At 39.9% G+C, this 20,844-nt stretch overlaps 1 protein-coding gene and 1 non-coding gene across 24 annotated transcripts in view; one reads left to right on the top strand and one right to left on the bottom strand.

The window, feature by feature from the left end:
- The window catches only part of picalma (phosphatidylinositol binding clathrin assembly protein a), a 36,853-nt gene extending 18,506 nt beyond the window's left edge, over nt 1–18,347 (bottom strand). For 18 of the 23 annotated variants that reach the window (XM_044369835.1, XM_044369836.1, XM_044369830.1 and 15 more), the window contains exons 1-10: nt 18,240–18,346; nt 17,808–18,043; nt 6,425–6,567; nt 6,021–6,096; nt 5,818–5,920; nt 4,909–5,002; nt 4,702–4,813; nt 3,286–3,392; nt 2,804–2,845; nt 349–434 (exon numbers count right to left, since the gene is read on the bottom strand). In XM_044369835.1, the coding sequence (XP_044225770.1) occupies nt 349–434; nt 2,804–2,845; nt 3,286–3,392; nt 4,702–4,813; nt 4,909–5,002; nt 5,818–5,920; nt 6,021–6,096; nt 6,425–6,567; nt 17,808–17,937 (893 nt within the window). In that variant the 5' untranslated portion in view covers nt 17,938–18,043; nt 18,240–18,346. Of the gene's footprint in view, nt 1–348; nt 435–2,803; nt 2,846–3,285; nt 3,393–4,701; nt 4,814–4,908; nt 5,003–5,817; nt 5,921–6,020; nt 6,097–6,424; nt 6,568–17,807; nt 18,044–18,239 lie in introns of all 23 variants that reach the window. The other 5 variants (XM_044369826.1, XM_044369829.1, XM_044369831.1 and 2 more) reach the window with 2 other exon arrangements.
- A 1,096-nt stretch (nt 18,348–19,443) lies between these two features.
- Nucleotides 19,444–19,515, top strand: trnae-cuc. The gene has a single exon. It is a non-coding gene; the product is annotated as a tRNA-Glu (tRNA).
- Nucleotides 19,516–20,844: the final 1,329 nt, after the last annotated feature.

The following is a 20,844-nucleotide window of genomic DNA, read 5'->3' as shown; positions in this document are numbered from 1 at the left end:
AACCAACAAGCATTTCAGCGCTACGGAAAACCTCTGTTAAATATCAGCAAGATTTGCATTTATTACTACATACTTTACAACTGGACTTTGTTATATTTATTGCTTTACTACAGTGTAGTGTCAAAGTCGACTGGCAGCGTTACTCAGATATTTTTCTAATACTGAATGCAACATTAAAGGCATTCCTTTGACTGCTTTGTGAAACTAGGTTCATTTTTAGCATCTTCTATGCTGAAAAAACAGTCAAATTAGTCCAATGCTATGAGTTGCTGAAACAAACATGAGCCTCTACTCTGAGCCTGGATGGCAGGCAGCCAGATCCAGTGAACAGGGATGGAGCAAGCCTACCTGCTGGCCGCTGTTGAGTCTTTGACTTTCTTTCCCTCTAAAGAGGCCAAGTGCTGCTCCAGGGCATCCAGCAGGCTGCTGGGGGCCTAGTGTGAATGTCATTGACACACATTAAGTTTCAAATGCTGAGGAAAGCCTAATACAAGAGGTCTTCTGAAGAAAAGAAAAAGACACTGAAGCATGCCAAGTTATTGCCAAGAGTCCACAAACAGAGGTACTCTCAAATACAGAGACAGACAGAGAGAAAAGGTTCAGATACTTACACAAACCGTAAACTGAAAATGGAGAGATAGAAGGAAGGGAAAAATACAGAAAATAAAGGTGGTAATGGTGAGGATTTCATTGAGACAACTTTTAGGAGAAAGCTGTCTATTTCTGGTTTATTTAATACAGCTACCAAGTTCTTCTAAAGGCGCACTGGACAGCAGAACCTCCAAAGAAGTCTATTTTGTATATAATGAACCACTTCAGCAGGTCCCTGGTCTATAGAAGATGGGCCTGTCATATCCCACACTAAAACTCTTGATTCACACCTTTATTTGCTGTACGACGTGCAAGGTCAGGAGTGAGTGTGAGTTGGAAGGTGTTTCTAAGTGCATTAGTGGGCACATGCATTGCCTGCCTAGCGTGCACAGCACTTGGTGTTAAAACTTGTTAGGCCTAAAGCTACAGGGGGTTAGCAGCCTGTGAAAGGACAGTAATAGCCAAATTTTGGAAGTTCATATTATGGAGGTCACTAAACCAATTAGAACACAGATCATGGCCCACAGCATATGCACTGAAAGCTTGCTAACATGCCTAGAGATATTACAGTGTGACAACATTACAGTATATTGTTAAAAAGTACCACAAGTTATATCTTACTAAGTTACTAAGAGTTTGTACAATAATGCAGAATTCTGTTATCATTTCTGTGACATCTCTCCAGAAATGAGACTCACTTGACGGACACTTGCATCCAACAGTGGGCCTAGTAGTGACGCCAGATAGAATAACACACGTAATAAAATAACCACACATTTCACCACCGCTCTACTTAACTGCTTACAATAAGTGGTTTAGAAATCTAAGTACTGGGCCAAGAAATCATTAGGTCATCTGGACTGTTCAGTTACCCTGTGAAGCCCACACAGAGTTGTGTTACGTGACAAAAAAGAAGTTGTTGAGTTCTGCATACCTTTAAAAGGGTCGTTTCACCCAACTCACAGATTTGAATACAGATAGTTTGAAGTCTAAAGGTTTTGAGATATTTGCCTCGTTGAGACTGCTGCTGCCATCCAATACAATGGAGGTGAGTGGAAATTTGTTTGTGGTGTATAAACTCAACAGCAATAATCTTTCTACAACAAATGCAGCACAAATAAAATTGCATTCTTATGAGTTGGGAGTTGGAAAAGAATTCTCTGTGGCAGGTATTATAAACAGAGGTTCCCAACCCGTTGTGCTCGGCAGATATTATTATAGTCACTATGTCATCGCAATTGTAATCGATACATCATTGTTAAAAATACAGACGGGCTCAGCATCAGATAGTGGCCACAACACACTCTTTGTTTTGTCACATTATTTCTCTAAACAAAAGGCGGTGATGATGGACTGGTTGCCTCGCTGACTTTAATTAGAAGTCAGCTTGTTGTTGGAGGCGTGACACAGAGTGATGAAGAAGAATGCAGCACAGACTGCGCCAAGTTCAGAGTAATTACTGCAAAACTAGCACATCACAGCCAGTGATATAGCTATTATTCAGCTTTGTGCCAAATCATGTCAATCAATCTTTATTTTTATATGGTGCATCTGTGCAAAATAGCAGCACACGGTGAAAATAAATGGTAATATAAGGGAATGATGATATAGGAAATAAGAGACATAATAGAACAGAGAGACCAGTATAGTATATAGTTTCCTCCCACCCCTGTAGCAAGTGGAGGACCTCCTTGAAAACAAGATGGTGCATCTCAAGGGTTTTATCCTCTAATTCACTTTTGGAATAAATGTTCTGAGGCCCAGGGCTGGAAACCTTTGTCTTTAAACCTCAGCACATAAAACACAAACTATCTGCATGAGTATATACCAGAGGGATTAAATGCCAAACTGTGATTTGGTGAATTGACCCATTGCCATAACTACAGTATTACACTAATACTAGCATATAACATGGTGGGAAGGCAGCAGATATTTACTGTTCACTCAAATGAGAATCAAAGTGTCATGTTAAGTTTCTCTGCTCTTCTAGGCTAATGTAGGTTGCACTGCATTCTTGAAATATAACCACATTAAGTATGAAATGTTAAATATATTATTAGTCCTGCAAAATTTGGCCATTTTCCACTTTTTAGTAAAGCAAAGCCAGCAAAAAGGTGAGAGGTGTGAAATTAAGGCAAGTTATTTAAAATAACTGCAAAACTGCCAAATGGTTATCTTAGATTTTGCATATAGGCACAAAGGAAACGCTTACCTGAGACAGATCTGGGATGTCCCCTCGATCAATTCCCACTTGCTGTAGAGAGAGAAAGACCATCAGAATGATCAGAATTTGGAGAGTACAAAATGATCCCAGACCTCTTATACTGGGGGTCTATCTGTACAGGTCAGCCAACCTTCCTTCTGACGGGTCAGAGGCTGCCTGCTTTTGAGGACCTGACATTGCTACAAGGAATGGAAAAAAAATTAATGATACCAACTTTTAATTGTCTTTCACCCAACCTGCTGAAAAAACTGAGAGAGAGGCGGAGAGAGGTGGAACTGGAATTGAACTTTTATCTGGTAATCACTGGATGTAATTCAGTGTGATCCTCAGTTTTATCAGTGATGTGTATGAACTACTGTCTCTACAGTCTACAGGGTGACAGCTGTCTCATGAATGGGTCCGACGTGCATTGAGCAAACACTGCTGTCTGAAAGCAATCCTGGACTGGCTGCTCTGAGGTCATGACTTACCTCTGCAACTTTGAGGAACTCTGAGATTCTTGTCATTCGTGTAAGGAATTTCTTGTAGATGTCAAGGCCCTCTTTGCACTGGACTTTCTTCATGTCAAAGTATTTCTCTGTAAATGTAAAAAAAAAAAAAAAATATTAGCACAACTAAAACATTCTGACAAATATTATCATTAATTTCTTCTTGGTTACAAAACTGTCATGGACCTGAATGCTCCTTTCAGTTCCTTCGGTTTTGTCTGTTAATTTGAAGCTCTTCATTTTATTTATTTATTAAAACACAATTTACAGTCTCAGACTTTGCTATATGCATGTAGAGTTCAAGGCTAATTCCCATCATATGATCATGAGTACTGGGGTCTCTTGCACAGATACAGTTCTGATTACAACTACTACTACTGCTAACTAAGATCTGCCCGATCCCTGCAGTCTCTCCTGTTTCACAGCATTCAAACATCATCTTTTGTCACAAGAAGGTGAAACCAAGGTGGTTAGCCTTGCCCTGTAGAAGCGGAGCAATACATGCTCATCATGCTAAAACAGGAGAAAGCAAAGCTTGGTGCATATTAATTTTAGGTAAGGGTCAGGAAAGAATTCATGAGGTCTGCAGGAGAAATAGTTTGTGACAGCCCCCTGTAAACTTTCTTTGAAATAAGCTTGTTAGAGGTCTGCATTTTGCTGTTAATTAATGGCTTACATCAATTGTGCGGTGATAGGAATGCTAATGAACATCCTCCAAGCACATCCTTACTTTCAAAGCTGAATACAAAGTATTAAATAATTGCAAGGATTCCTGCAGTAATTCATTCAGTCTTTCACCCCTGGTCAACGTCCCTCACCATCTGCAAAGACCTTTTCAATCATAATGCACAGAACAGTAAGATATAATCCTAGGCCCTTTTAAGATATGGAATACATAACACTGCACGCTTCATCTATCTGTTAAAGTGATGTAAAGTTCCTTATTGCTTCATTCAGACATGACATTTATGGAAAGAGACACAATGCTTGAATTGCTGGTGCGTGAGAGGGAACAGAGAGATAGAGAGCTGTGAGTTAAAGATGTTATGATCAACAGGAAGAAGGGTTTTTGTTGCTCTTTCACAGGCTGCATCACTGATGGATGTTACATCTTCTTTTACTGTTGAATTGAATGACAGGACGTTATGTTGGAACTCTGGTTTAATTCTTATTAGCTGACATACTGTATGTAAAGTGTTTTGCTGGATGTTCATTTATTCATCCATGCACTTGGAATGAAAATTGAAAATACTGGTTAAGAGTGCTGGTTGTGCTGCTGTGTTAATCTTTCTATTAATCTGACATCAGATTAAGATAAAGGGGTGCGTGTCTGAAAGGAGCTCTACAGTCCAAATAGTGAATTTTCAAGGCTATACCAAGACAAAAGCTTGTTTTTACCCAGGAGGTTGATGATGCCCTCATTGTAGGCTGCGAACAGTCGGATGGCATCTTTGAACAGAAGCATGAAGGCTGCGTTGATCACACCGTTTGTCAGTTCGTTGGCATTGACCTGGAAGAGAGGTGGAGGTGTTGAGGACAGTCCATTAGTCAGAGACTAACAATAGATTCAAATGCCAACCAGCTCAGCTAATACTGAACACTCACATTGAAATCAAGTAACACATCCATCTGATTTTGGATGATAGGGATGGTCTTCAGGAGCTTCTCTGTGTTCATGGTTCTCATCACTCCATCAGACCTGTAGAAAGAAAAAATGCTTTAAGTAATTCACCATATACTTCATAGATGTCTTTGAGCATACTGACACCAATGAAAATTGGCTTTCTAGTCTTGTTTATTTGTCAATTTGAAGATTTTGTACTCTAAACAGGCGTGGTTGGTGGTTAACACCATATACATGCAGTACAAGTCAAAAACACACTTTCCCTTTCACTTGAATGAGAAAGTGTGTCTGAACTTTTGAACTCTTGACTTGTACTGTATGTATCAGTAAGACATCTTGCAGTAGATGTAGTAGTAGTTTCACAATGTTTTGTTTCAACATGAACACTGCAATGCATAATGTCCAAATGCTAATTATTATTATCAGATTAGGCCCACTATGTCCAGGTAAACCACTTTAAAATGACAATGAGAATGAAAATATCCATCAAAAACTAGATTTTAACTGAAACGCCCTCCCCCCCCAAAAAATGTTGGGAGTATTTTGTCTTTAAAAAAAGATGAAGTGATGATGTGAAGTGAAGTCAAATGAAGTGAGAAAAAAACAGGAACCTTTTCTTTCCTAATGGTAGTTAAATATTGCATATATCTGTTGAACTTACGCAACTTTTAACAAAACAGTCAATGTATTTTGCAGGAAATCAAACTATTGCAATGCTACCTTCCAGTATGACTCACTCCTGTGGTTGACACTGAGCATGTGTATCAAACAAGACCAAGTTTCTGCAAAGAACATCAAGCTTTGTGGCTCAGGTACAAGTCAACAGTAATATCCAGTCAGTTAAAAGGAATTCCAAGTAAAAAAAAAAAAAAAAAAAGAAACCTCCTTACCCTCTTTTCACTTTAGTGAAATCAAAAGCAACTTGTCTGTAGGACACAGCCTTCTCATTCAGGTAGCGGCTATACCTCCTGATGAACGTTGACATGTCATAGCCTACATTGAAAAAAAAAAAGAAGTGAGGGGTCATGTAAATGTCATGACATTTTTATATTATTTGGAGATTAGTTGCATGTGTACAGTGTAGGCGATATACCTTGTAGGCCACTTTTATCCAAAAAATTGCTGAGGTTGAATAGTGTGTTCCTTGAAGCCAGATACTGTATAAATCTCTGCAAGAGAAACAGTGTATGAGGACATATGTATGCTTGCACAACAAGTGGTGTTTACCACATGTCAGGCTTCTAACCAGCTAACTGTTGTGCAACGAAGAGCTTCACTTGTGAGCATGTAACATTTAGTGTACTACTACTACTACACCAAACTATCTCATGCAACATACTGTGTGTTGTATTATAACGTGCATGGAAAGGGGTGAAAACTTTATCAGATTATTATTAGGTAATTAAACAAACATCTCCTTAATCCTTTATGTTATTCCCATCCAATCTCCAGGATTTATAGCTCAAAGTGGAGAGCAGCTGTTATTTGAGTCCTGACCTCATTGCCGTAGACCATCAGATGGTGTGTGGCGGTGAGGGACTTGAAGACAACCACCCAGCTGGTGTTGGTGGTCCTCTCAAACAGTGTGTCAGCCAGCTGAGGGATGTTCACATTCATCTCATTTGTGCACTGAATCAAGTCTGAGGGAGAAGGAGAGAGAGAAGGAGGAAAAGGGGGGGAGGGGGTGTGGATCGATGAGCCAATGTAGTACTGAAGCAATCAATGCGCAGCACCTCAGAGGAAGCACACAAGTTTCCTACTCAGCAGTAGCAGAGATTTTCTCCACGCAGCTTCCTCATTTTTTTTTTAATCTCTTCATAACAACATGTTGACCCAACTGATGAAATACTGGAGGGCAATGGATTGCTGGTGATTCAGAGTTCAGGTAAACAGAGACTTTTGGCACAAACAAACAGTTCTAGAAAAAGGGGCGGTACAGGAATACTTGACAAACTTTGCGGATGTTCTTATCATCGTTTTGACCCCTGATCAGTGTTCGCCTTTTAAAAAGATAACACCAAATTCAACAGATCAGAAAATACGGGTGAAATTTAGAGATGCGGGTGACAAAAGTCTTTTGGCACTGAGGTGTGTAGCTTTACTTCAAAAAGTAAAATTTCATTAATATTCACACACACACGCAGAGGGCATGCCTCTGATATGAGGACTGACGGGGCATACATCCTCAGTGTGGCTGCCATGGCACCGCGCCACGACCATCTGGCCTGAAGTGAAAGCAAATGCCTCCTGGTTCCTCTTTCCATCAAGGCCATGGGACTGATCAATGATGCCAGACCTCATCAGACCGCCCATATATCTTCACACACACACACTCTCTCACTGCTGTGTGCCCATTATTCATCGCACATCTTGCACTTGATAGTAACCAATGGTGACCTTTTGTACTTAGTGGTAAGAGAAAAACCTAATTTAAAAAAAATCTACTATGTAGAAATCTGGTAGTTTTATATCATGTTTGATATTTTAGATTGCCAATCTTCTCAGAATTTGAGTTTTTGAAGCCTTGATGTGATGAAAATGACACAAATGAATGTTGAAGTGAAAATGGAAACAGACGACAGAAATGGCAAACAAGACATATCCTTCTGACATGAAGCCAAATTCAATCCTAAGCAGTAAACTGACAAATACTGAACAATGTCATCTGAATTCTACTGACCCATCAGATATGATCATATTATCATATTTTGATGAGGTGTCAAGGAATGTCTTCATTTTGTCCTCTTCCAGAAAATCATGTGACTGACTAAATGTTGAGAATGATCCCAGTTATCCAATATTCATATCCATCAGATGCCAAAGAGGCTTGGCAGACAATATAAATAAATATTTCAGTGAATTTTAGATTTGAAGGGTGATGAATGATCCTCTCCTGGCCTTACTGATCCTTTGAGATGTGAAATGAACCTTTTATTTTACATCCCCATTCCATACATGCCTTTTATTGACTGAGGGACTACTGTGGATTAAATTCAATTGAAAAAAAGGACCAAAATGTGTTAAGAGTAACAGTATGGGTTTTAAATAACATACTATAAACTGAATAACTGTCAGATCTTGAGCAAACATCTTGCTAACTGTCTCACTCTCCAAACCACATCAGTATCATGTTTAAGTTAATAGTTAACATTAACTGTTGTGTAGGAGGCAGCGGTGCAAAGCATTGAGGCCTGTTTACATGGGTGGTCTATGAATCTTCCTCAGTGTTTGTTGAAAGCCACACAAAAGGCTTTTTGCTTTTGACATACACAATAGGCCACCCATGTGACAACAAAAGCCTTTTCAGACGTGACTGAAATGGCTGTGGGGAGTAAGCGACTCGCCACCAACTTTCTCCACTGTTGCTGAAAGACGGATCATAACAATCTGCAGCTCTCGCTCTGGGGATAGACCCGTTATAATACTCTAATATATATTAGACTGAAGCCACTGAACTCATCATCACACACAGATACTGACATGAGAGGTTCAAATAGGAAAGTAAAGATATGGAATCTATCAAAAAGTGTCCTTCAGTTATTGGTGTTCAGTTAAAATCTGTCTCATGTGGGCTGATTCTCATTCCATGTTTGCATATATCATGGCCTGTATAGCACGTCAGTATACTAATGTTAGCATTTAGCTCAAAGCACCACTGTGGCTCACACAGTACAGCTTATATCCCATCAGATGGACACAGTGATGTGGGTTAGGGGTCTATATGTATGGGCCAACGTGTATCAGCCCAGCCTCCTCATGACCAGGGTTGGATGCGGGTTGGAAGCTACTCGACTGACCTGGCGTTGCTACCAGGAATGGAAATAAATTCAATGATACCGACTTTTACATGTCATCTAACCAACTTCCTGAAAAAAAGGGAGGGAGAGAGAGAAGAGAGAGTCTGTTGCCTGAAAGTGGTATTAGACTGATCAGTTGAGTCCATCCTGACAATGTAGAGCTGAACCTGACAAGCTGAGTCTGAGATGTCCTTGAATGGCCCATGTACAGAAAACAAGCCCTTTTGATTGTATAGATATGACCTCTCCTCTAGTGCTGCCCTCACTCAGGCCATATAATGGCTGTGAAGGTGTCCTTCCATTTTTATATCATTCATTATTCCATGTTGTTCTCTGTGGTTGCCTTAGAAATTTGCTAGTGTGGCTATATTTGCTGGGTTTAAGAGGAGGTTTAAGATTACGCACAACATATGCTTTGTATTTTAATAATGATAAAAATAAATGAGTGAACAGACAGGCTGCAGTGCATTTTAAAATGATTAAGTTTCATGCATGAAAAAGAAAGAAGTGATTGACAGCAAGTGGCTGGTGAAGTTGCTGTAAGATAGTTTATGGCAAGTCTGTTGTTAAGAGTGGGAATGATCTCTAATGACATGTAACCAGTATGTTTGTAAAAGGTTCAGATGAAGGATAAACCTCTTTTAAAGACACACAAAAATATGACACAAGTGGTGAAAAAAGACATCAGGTAAAAAGCAGCATCCAAATAAACAGCATGACTGAACAGAAAACAATGTATTGTCATCAGTTCAACTAAGAAGAAGTCTGGACATGAGTTTGGTCATTTCTACTGACGACTGCTTTGACTTACTAACTAATTCACAACAATCTCTAATGTGTGTGAAACATAACAACAAACTAGTCATGACTCCGGTTCATCAGGAATGAAATCTGCTGCATGCATGCGCATGAATTACATGATATGAATGAAAAGTTTCTGTTTGTTCTGGTGAACAAAAAGAGCACTTTGCATCGCTGCTCACGGTCAGAGACCTGTTGCTTGTTTCCTCTACCTCCCCCGTCTCTGCTGCTAAATGCTGCTGACTGGGTTGGGCTACCTTGTGGTATCCAGAGAACGTGTCACACTTACTGTTTGTGAAACGTGTGTATTTGAAACCTACTCAGTTCCTTAAAATCTGCTGTGAAACAGAACTGAAATAGTTAAAAGCTAAAGCAAGATGTCTTTTCTTTGAAGGCAGCTATTCTAAAAATTAACACCCTTACCCAATAATTTCCAAAGAAAACATTAACACAGCTCTTGGTGAAATTCCCTCTAAAGTTTTCTGTCAGCAAAATTCCTGAGACACAGTACGCCAGATAAGACAAAAAGACATTATTTCCTGCTCTCTCTCAGACGTTGGCTAGGCCACTAGAAGCACACATTAAAATGTCACTAAATGCACTGTAACAAGAAGCTTATGAACCCACACACAATCTGTGGGCTGGAATGGCCTGAATACATTTTAGCTGGCCAGCAAGCTCATTTAAGCTGTACATTTTTTAAGGCCTGCCAGCAGTCCTCACCACAACAGGCCTGCATTACAAATCAAACACACGGCAGTGCTGAGCATGGGACAACTGCAGACAAGCATTAACCCACAACTCCATGGTTTTTTTATGTCAACTTTCACTTGTGACCCAGATTTAAACTGATGCAAGTCTTCTCTCTCTCTCTCACTTTTTCTCTCTCTCTCTCTCACACACACACACACACACACACACACACACACATCCCTGTTTGTCTGGGATAATTTACACTATGATGCTGAGGAAAGGAAGATAAATAAGGAATGAATTTAAAAATGTCCTAAATAAACTTAAGGTTAGAGGGTTAGGGTTGTGTTTCTGTTTTGCTACTAAATGATGGTAAATTAACATCAGTCTATTATTTCACTCATATGGTACACAGGCATATTGGAGACTTATGAGGTAGAGTGATACAAGTGGGGACTTTTCTTCAAGTTCAACTAGAGTGAAAAGTGCAGAGGGGGAGCATGATAACATTTATTAGTGACCTGATAATAAAGCCCTGAGCAGAGAGGATGCCGACACATTTAATATAGCACCTTATGGCAGGAAAGCTCATGGGGTAGTCTGCATCTTGGTGAACATTTTCAGCGTTTAACAGCTATTTGGCAGCTATGTCACCACAAAATGTGAAAGGTCTAGAAAACGTGATGTACAACAGGAAGTCAGAAGTAAAGCGAGGCAGCTGGTAAGAGCTTATTTGTACGATGCAGCACCAGATTCTCTGGTTTTGGAAAGACTTGTGTCCATGGAGGATTTCCAAGTGGAGTAACATGACAGGGTGGAGGATTTAAGTAGCTCAGCGAGGACGGCTGCATTATCAGATGGAACTGACTGACTGTCAACTGAGAACATGAGAGAGGAAATGATGAGTAAACTATTTTGCAAAGAGGAAGTATGAGGTATGCAGTGCTGTTATGCAATGGATTCACAGTAATTGTGGTCTAAGTTAACACTGGAAAAAAGACGTATTGTTCTGCCTTACCGCATATGACATGCCTTAATGGATATGTGGCTTAAGTGTTAGGGCAGAGGTCTCAATAATAAATCTGATTTTGTATAAAGCACCATGATGAAGGATGACACAGCTGTCTGACATGAATTATTAGCAAAACCATAAAGGAAAATGCACCACACAATTACCTCACGTTTGCTGTCAAATGTAGACATGTAGCCTTTGTGTTTAAGCTGCTAGCCTAGAAGATTATAGTTATTACTATAGTATATATTAACACTTTCAGAAATAACACGACAAAGAAAACGTCTAATGTGATGTAACATGACTCCTAATGGCCACTAGGGTCAAACAGGCTAACTTTGAGAGTGAGTGTGAAGAGAATGAATACATTTAAATATAAGTTTGCTTTTCTGGCTTCAAGAGGTGCTTTCTATCTTAAGGAATAGCTGCATCTTTGATCTGAGTGTTGTAAAAACCAATATCATTCTCTTGTGATCTTGATCTCTAACGGCAAAGTGAAACAACAGATGTTATACCTTCATTTGAAATCAAATAAACAGTTATTGTATGAATTAGTCAAATCCCAATAAATGCGTTAAGAGTCAGGTTTAAGAGGTTTTGTGATTCAAGTGCATCTGCTAAATAAGAAGCTTCATGAGACAGAGCCCACAACACATCAAATAAAGTTGGTTCAAAAAGATCGCTAGATACCGAGCGGCAAAACATACAGACCACCAGGGAGGAGAGACTATACAAGCACTCACTGACTTTTAATTAGTGATCTGTGGTGCAAATTGCTGCTTTATGACATAGTAGTGCCCACTTTAATTTAAGCTTTTACTATGGCAGCTTTGCTAAATGTGTGTACTTCCTTGTCTGGATAACGCCCAAACAATTCTCAGTTAGATGAATCTCAGAATCTTAAGACAACATGATGATGACATGTCTGAGATGTCGAGGGCATTCCAGTGTGGCTGCTGGGATCATGTATACTTGTAATCAGCAGTATAATTGCCAGGAAATGCATCAGAAGTATCCCCGCCAATCTCACATCTGATCAGCTCAGCTCCCTTGTACTCTGGGAAGGGGTTGGGTTATGTAATGACTTCCTGTTAGCCGTTTACCCTTGGCAATCCAAGGCTTGCCTTAGGAGCTACAGGAATACTTCCTGCTTCAGGAAATGTCTATCCCCTTAAAATCCAGTTACTCTGAACATGATGAGGGTTAAAGCACGCATGGAACCCCTGAAAGTACACCGACACCAGTGCAAACCTCACAGATGCTTCCTGAGGTTTCATTGGAGAGCTTGCAGGAGACAGGCTAGAGGTGTGTATGATGGGGTAAGGGTCTGTGCTGAACCCCTTCTTGTCATATTTCTGTCATGAAACATTTTGTGTCCTTAGAAATAATGTACAAAACTGAGAAAAAGCTGAACATGGATCTGATTAACCAGCAGTTTCCAAGAATCAGTTGAGAGACAGGTGTCACTTGTTGACAAAGACTTTTCCACTACAGAACGTGCCACTGAATCTCACAGGCCTTTCAGAGCCACAGTGGGCTCCATTCAGCTCAGCTGGTGGACAGGGCGCTTTTTAAGGGCCGTCACTTGATGCCACTGCAGTCACATGCTCCTTGTGCGGCACTGCACTCTGCATGGAGGGGGGGGGTGAAGCTATAAGGCAGGGCCTCTGGGAGGGTGCAAAGGTACAGATGTACAGATGTACAGGTGCATGAGTGTGTCTGCTGTTATAGCTCAGATGTACAGACAGACACGGCTGAGCTTCCAGGGAATGGACAACAAGCAGCACCCAACATATTATAGGACCAGAGATACGCAAGCAGGTGAAACATCTTCATCGCAAAGCACTCATATCACCATGATGCCTGAATATGTCTCACCGTAAAATCCTGTTTCAGTAAATACTAACTAATGGAGTAACACATTCTTAAAATACAGTTTCCTAAGACCTTTAAATCCTCTGCTCTAAACATTTCACCTTTCATTAACACATTTCACTGAATCTCTTTTAGAAACCTACTTAACATCCACAGTTTATGCACATCAATAAACTCAGGGTCTTATAATAAACAGTTTTACAGGACAAAGAAGTCCAACCACAGTCACACTGGTCAACAGTTAAATGGTGTCAGAGAACCAGATAAAAACCAAAACCACCATCCAGCCATCCAACTCAAAACAAGTGAGACATGAATGAGAACTTTCAAAGCTTCTCAGTTTCATTCCATACAGATATGCATGTGGGCCAGAGGTGTGTGTAAGACTGTCACTGGAACCCAGTAACCTCATGGGCTACAAACTGTAGCAACCAGTGAACAAATGGTTCAACCAGAGATGGATGAGAGGAGACTTTCTCAACATTGTTTGCCTTTGACATGATCTCTGTCTAGCCAGTCAATGTATAGAGATGTTTTTACACAAAAACAGATCATATTAGGTTGCACACATTGCCACCTGTTTGGGTTTGGATGATTGATAACAGTCTCAATCATTAATGAGCCATGACATAGTAATGGAAATAAACAATGAGCATATCAAATACACACATCATATCAGCAGAGCACATTGTATGCTAGCCCTCTGCACCCTGTAACAGGAAGTGGTGTAAATGTCTTGCTGGAGGTGTTTAACCTCTGATAAACCTCTAATCACCAACTGCTTCTACACATGCAGCCTTTGACAAAAAGGAAGAGAAGAATCTGCTGGGTAAGCATCGTATCTGTATGAGCTGTGTCTCTTGAGTAAAACAAAGTCATCACATTATCAGAATAAGCAGGACAGCTCAAGAACACTCTTACTGCTGTAACACATTCCCTCTGTGTGTCAACTAATCACAATATTCAAAAGGAAGTGGTATATCCCGTTGTATTTCACATCTGCCTGCAAAAATTCCCCAAAATGAGAAGTTCATGTTGAGCTGCGTACAACACTGTTTCACCCACTTCTCTGATGCAAAGTAATAACACTATCAAATGATTAACTATACAGGATGTCTACTCTTAATATCCAGTGAACTCTGCATCCACCAAGACTTTATGCCAGATTGAAGACCATGTGACGCCAACACACACCTGGTACCTGCAGCTTCTAAGTTATGCACCTTGCACCAAATGACATAACAGAGCACATTCATGTAGACCCCAAAAAAAAAAATCTTCCTAGAATTTCATCGTTCTCAAGATGTTTATGTCAGAAGTAAAGGTCCACCGCCACTGCTGACTTCATATATTCATTACCTCATGACAGACCTTTGAGCTGTTAAACAGCAGCGTGCAATGGACTTTACATAATGGCAATTAACCTGGACAAATGCTGCCATGCACTTGAGCTGCCCAATTTTCAACAGCAACTCTCAGCGGAGGAAATGCCGTACGTTACATAACTGTGGAGCTAGAAAGACTACATGTCCAAAAGTCAGTGGTCTCATACACACTGCTGGAGTGTAAACTGCACTCAAACCAACTTAGTGAAAATTTTCCCAAAAGTCATTTTGCACTTACTTGAAACAAACATGCGAGTAAATAAGCTGACGCCGGCAGCAGAGGGTGATTGGTTCAGCCTTTACGTCTCTCTGTCTGGTAACTGCAGTCTCTTTAAAGTTATGTGACTGAGTTTATCTAGCGTACCAGCGCTAAAGAATGTGAACCGTGGTCCAATGCAAACTCCATGGAGACTGTGCACAGGGTCATATCTCACCTGCAATCCAGACAGTGGGAACACACGGATGGTAGCTAGACACATCAGAGCTATATCAGGCTAAGTCAGGAAACTCCAAACACAAGTGCACCCTCCAGCCCTCTTTAAATACCTCAAACCTAAGTGAGATTCCTGCTTGTCAGTCAGTCTCTAGATTACCGTAAGGAGAAGCTTCAGTTCAACGGCTCCACTGAGGAGACACATATTACCTGGTTGTCTGGAATCCGGAAGGTCACTGGGACAAGGCGTCATCATTTCATACTCCATCAGCTGTAAGCTGTGGTTATTCAAAGTAAACCCATGTGTTTCAACATCAAACATGGAGCTCCATGCTCAAGCCAATCCTAAAAATAGGAGGTAAACGGAAGTGGATTCCACTCCGTGCCAAGGGGCTTTCTGCACTAAGCAATAAACTGCTTGTAGCTGAGCCAAATAATACAACAGAACAGACAAGTGTGATGCAACACATCTGATCCATTTTTCAGTTTCTCACAATAATAACTGTTTACGCTTACTGATCATACCACCATTCAAACTACAGCCAACTGCCATAAGAATACTTGAATATAAATATTTCTTTGTGTCTGACAGGCATGTCATTGAGAACCTCATAGCATGTACCTGACAAGCTTACTGATGACTTCTATTCAAATTCAGCTGCAATGACCAATTTGCATAGTAGGTGCACTGCATGTTTGCTCTCTGTGGACCAAAGTGCTGCTAGGTTCTGGTGCCTGGTGCACTTTATTTCATTTGCAAGACATATAGAAGTAGGCCAAAATCTGATATAGTCTGTCCCTGAAGGGGAAAAAAAAACAGCTGAATGGAAACAAAAAAAACTTGTTTGAAAGATGAGTAATACACACAGTTAGCAAATACCTGCAGGGCTAAAAATTGTCACAACTAAAGACATTGAGACCTTAAGTGTCAACATATGGCCTCAATTTGAAAAGATCATGTAGGTGTGGACTACTTTTCATTTGTTTCTATCACATGGAGAGAGCAGCATATTGACTAGTCCAGTTCTCTGAAAGAACACATTTTTACGTTGGACACAGGGTTAACTTAGCAGTGATGACCATCCGTTGTAGTTCTACATCAAAATGACCAGATGAAAGTAACAAAAAATAATCTAAAACACAACTGAACCATTACCATAACTATGTAGCTGCATACAGCTGAAGCTACTTTTGGTCAATGTGCTTTCATTTTCAAACCATATATTAATTTTAAAGAACTTTACCATGATTAGTGAGAGGAGAGAGAGAGAGAGTGTTGTCCTGTCATACTACTTTTATATCTATGCAAAAAAAGTCAGTCAATGCACACAGTGTCCTTTCCTCAACATATTCACCCAAGCCAAAAGGAAGTTGCATTGAGTATACAGAGATCAAGTTATTGTTGTGTGGTCTGGCTACATACTCTTTTCCTGCACTGCACTGAAAGTACTTATTTCTTTTGGTGTTAAAGTTCAAATATATCAAATAGGCTGTACTTTGTTTGTCTTTACAACTTCTAGCCAAGCAAAACAACAGACCTCTCATTTACAAGTCTATCTTCAGGGAAAATGTGTACGTGAATTAATATACTACCTGAGACAATGATTAAGATCACAGATAAAACACAAGATGTCAGATCATAAATGTTAGTAGATATTCAAACAGGGAAAAAAAAAAGATTTGTGCTGATTTTGGCTACACAAGGAAAGGCCAACATATGATCTGTTTGACTTGGAAGCCCCTGATAGCAGCATGGATGTCTGGGAAAAGATTAAGACTCAAACATGACCCAAAGGTCAGAAAGTGCAAAGGCTGTGTCAGCTGGATAGTTAACATAGTCAAACCTCTTCAAAGGCACTATAGGAATATGATCCATCTGAAAGCTGGATGGATCTCCCTATTAACAACAGCTCAACAACTAAAATAACCTTATTCTGAAACAAAGTCATAAGGGATCTGGTCATGACACTACTGAACATTCATTTGCGTGTGTGCTCTTGATAAATCTGTATGATCAGGTCCACAACCCTAAAACCACTTCCTCAAACAGGAGTGGACTCAACAGGCACATACACACTGTATGCTTCTGAGATTCAGCTGATGTCAATCCTGGAATACACTTAAAAAGCAAAGTCTAACAATACTCAGCTCATTGGAAGTGCTTCTGTTGTTACACTTAACTTCAAAGTCTTATGTTAGGAGTCAATAATAGTCACCTCAATTAAGGTTAAGTTACATCGTGCATCAAGCAGCAACTGTTTCTAATTCAATGTACATTTACCTGTTGCACTGTATGATAGTGGGACTTAAAGGCCATTCTATGTAGGAAAGTGTGCCTTGTTAGTTAAATGTCGAGTTGACTCATAACAATTCAGACTTAGAGTATTATTTCGTGCACTATAAAAGGTAGCCTTTTCAACTACGTAAGTTCACTTATTTCTGTTTCCTTCCTGGATAAAACTATTTAGGTATGAGTAATGCTCAAGTTCATACAGTGGCTGTCTGGAGGATGTGGTTAATCATTTCAAAGAGAAAAAGTTAAAGCCTTCGCGTTACAACGATTTAGCATTAACAAGGGTCCAAGCTGCTAACACTGAATATATTTCATTAGCAAACAGCTTGTCATATCAAAACGGTTATTGTTACCCTTACTACCTTACTATCTAGGATGAGATTAATGAATTATATATATACGTATATATATACATGAATGCCTGTAGAAAGTCGTATATCTGTATTCAATAATAGACTACCACAGTATGGCTAACGTTACACTTCTGCAGGCCTCAGAACCACACACAGCATTCAGATTCCGACGTTAACTCAAAAGAGAGCGAATTGAGATATACAGCCATGTCAATAACCAATAAATCAAGATACTCACAATCCAAATGTTTCTTTTTTGGGCCCATTATTTCATGTGTGGTCGCCTTGCACACAGTTTTGGAAATCGCCGACCCGGTGACACTGTGCTGAGCGGCGGTTATCCTGTCTGTAATGCTCTGTCCAGACATCCTCTATCAGCTCAAATAAACGGTCACCGTTACAGAAACGTTTCCAAATCCAGCGGAATAGCCTGGCTTTTGTGTACGGTGTCGGTCTTCAAAAGCTCTGTGCCACCTGACAACAGTGGAGACAAGAGAGAGAGAGAGAGAGAGAGACAGAGACGAATAATGAGACGACGGCAGGCGTTATATTTCGCTTGTAGGCTAGCTAGCGAGCTAACTTATGAGATATATTCACCCACATGACTTTAGTTAAAGACAATTAAACTGCAGTAAATACTATACATAGTTTATGACTGTAGGATACGAACCCAGTCTTTTAATCGATCCCACACGTCTACGGTCTGCTCACCTCTTCCCCTACAAGTCTTTCTCAAATACCGGAGCAGACAGACAGAATAAAAATAGAAGCTACTTCCGGACAGGAGTTTTCACGATAAAAGCTATACTTAGTGAGCCGTGCTGAGACGCATGATGTACGATTGTTATTATCGGAGTGGATTTTCATTCAATTAAATGCAGGTAAACATCGACTTTAGATTGAGATAAAGGGGAGCAACCACTACAAAGGATAAAATATACTTTATTAAGATACTGCTGGGTATTGAGAATTCAGTCCCTAATAACGCTTCCCTGCAAATGAAGCTATGGACAAAAATGGGTTGTTGCAGCTGCAAATAGTGCATGCCTACAAATATATGCCTGCTGAAACTAACAGTCAATCATTTAAACATACAAACAACTCAGGAAGATATCTATTGTGTGCTAATGTCATTAATGATTAAATTCAAGCCTTTGTTTTGGAGTCTAATATGTCAGTTCCGGGATTTTTGTGGTTAAGTGTGGGTATCTTGATGCAGCTCTCGTTCTCGCTTTCTTTGGTTCCCACGCTGAACTCCGTCCAGTGTTTTTTTACAGCGCCTCCCCCTGCTGGGTTTAAATCATCGTTTAAATGGACCGAAGGTTTTGGAGGAAAATGGCGGGTCTATTTCCTGGCCAGCACTGACCTCTCATAACTTTTGCACACGATGCACAAAATAGCTGTGTAGATGACGGCCTCCTGCTGTGAGGTGTGTGTGGGTTTACCTGTCCTCCGCCCTGTGTGTGTCTGATATTCATTCCTCTCACACATGGCTTATGTGTGCCTTTTGTATCCATCGTTAAATGCTGTTCAACATGTACATAGGCCTATTGGCTTTAGTGGCAATTATAATAAACTTACAATAATGGCTAACACAAATCAAATACTTACTGAAAGTCAAATATGAATTTCATTACTTATATTATATTTTCATGTTTACTTGTAACTTGTGTGTCTTTTAGTATCCATATCATTATTACTTAAGATTAAACGGTCATTATATTTATATTAGGTAGGATTTTCACAACTAGGTCACCAGGAATGTTATGAAAACTCTTTACTTTGAAATACACGCCTATTTATCTTATTGATGGGTATCATTTATCACATATTCACAGTGTGATTAGAACAAATCATATATGATGTTATCGCAGTCCCTGGTGGTCTAGTGGTTAGGATTCGGCGCTCTCACCGCCGCGGCCCGGGTTCGATTCCCGGTCAGGGAACAGAGATTTTCTCGTTCTTAACGAGCCCTTGAACAAAACGAATTTCACTTCAGGAACCAGCGATGCAATTATGACATGTTTCCATACAGCACATTCCCCACTTCGTGAGGGTCATCTGTCCTTTCCCAATGCACAGTAACGTGACATGTAGCTGCTATTACAGCGCAACTCGACCTCTGGAAAGTGCTTTTATTCTGTTTTGCATGTCTAGTGATGGAGCTATTTTGGGATCCACTGGAAAATAGGAAGAGAAGCGCATGTTTTATTGACATGATCAAAAAAGTCAGGCAAAGAATAATTTTTTTAGCAGGCATTTGAGTCATCAAGCGATCTGTTCAGGGTGTTTCCTGCATGGAGGCCTGAGAGTGGGAATCATGTGAGAAGCAGCTGGTAGAGTACAATAATTGAATCACTGTCAGCGTTGACTCAGCTCCTGTGCCTCTTCCCATAATTACCTCTCAGTAATACGGATATCACAGAAAACTTCCTCTTTTAGCTCCCCAGCAGTTAACACTTTGCTGGCTCTCATGCATAGTCAAGATTTAGTTCTGGTATTTCCGACAGCACTTGAACATGCTCTCTTCTCCCCCTCACTTGATTTAGTATAACTTTGAGGACATCTAGTGGTCGACATTTATAATGATAGATTTCATGGTTTTTTTGTTTGCTTCTTTGTTTCTTTGTGTGTTTGTTTCTTGATCTTGGTTGACAAAATCAAGTGTTGTGAACAAACATTTTTGTGGACATCTACCAAACATCAGAGTCAACTTACAATCTATTTCTGTTTCTATGTCAGTGTTTTCTTACATTTCCTTGAGTTTCTCAACAAGTGTTGTATGTGGGTACAAAATGATGAATCTGGAAGAAAGCCTGTACTCTTTTAGTCAGTGAGATAAAAATACACACTATCCTGTCCCAAGGTTGGGGCTGCTTGCTTCGAACCGAAAACTCTGTAGAGATGCTTAATTGTCCATCCTCACAAGCATCTAAACCATCTACACCAGCATGAGCAGGACAGCACCACTTAAGCCAGTTTCATCAACAGATTGAATGTTTTGTTGTTCATTTGATGAGTTTCTGTCACTATAAAATTGTGTCCCAATCAACTTAAGTTGGGAAATGGAGACTTTAATAATACATTTATAATGAATTCTACACTTTAGTGAGGAATGATGACATCTATCACCTGTAGAAGCAGGCATTATTTAGCAAATATCCTTTTATTGATATGAAACTGTCTCCATAATATAAAAAATGCGAGGCTGCAAGAAAGCTGTTTGCAGTCAAATCAGTAATAAATGAATGACTTGGCCAATAAATCATTTCAAA

Source organism: Thunnus albacares, chromosome 13, assembly GCF_914725855.1.
Source record: "Thunnus albacares chromosome 13, fThuAlb1.1, whole genome shotgun sequence".
NCBI classification, from domain to species: Eukaryota; Metazoa; Chordata; class Actinopteri; order Scombriformes; family Scombridae; genus Thunnus; species Thunnus albacares.
Note: the sequence above shows the minus strand (reverse complement) of the source record. Positions and strands in the feature narration are given on the sequence as shown.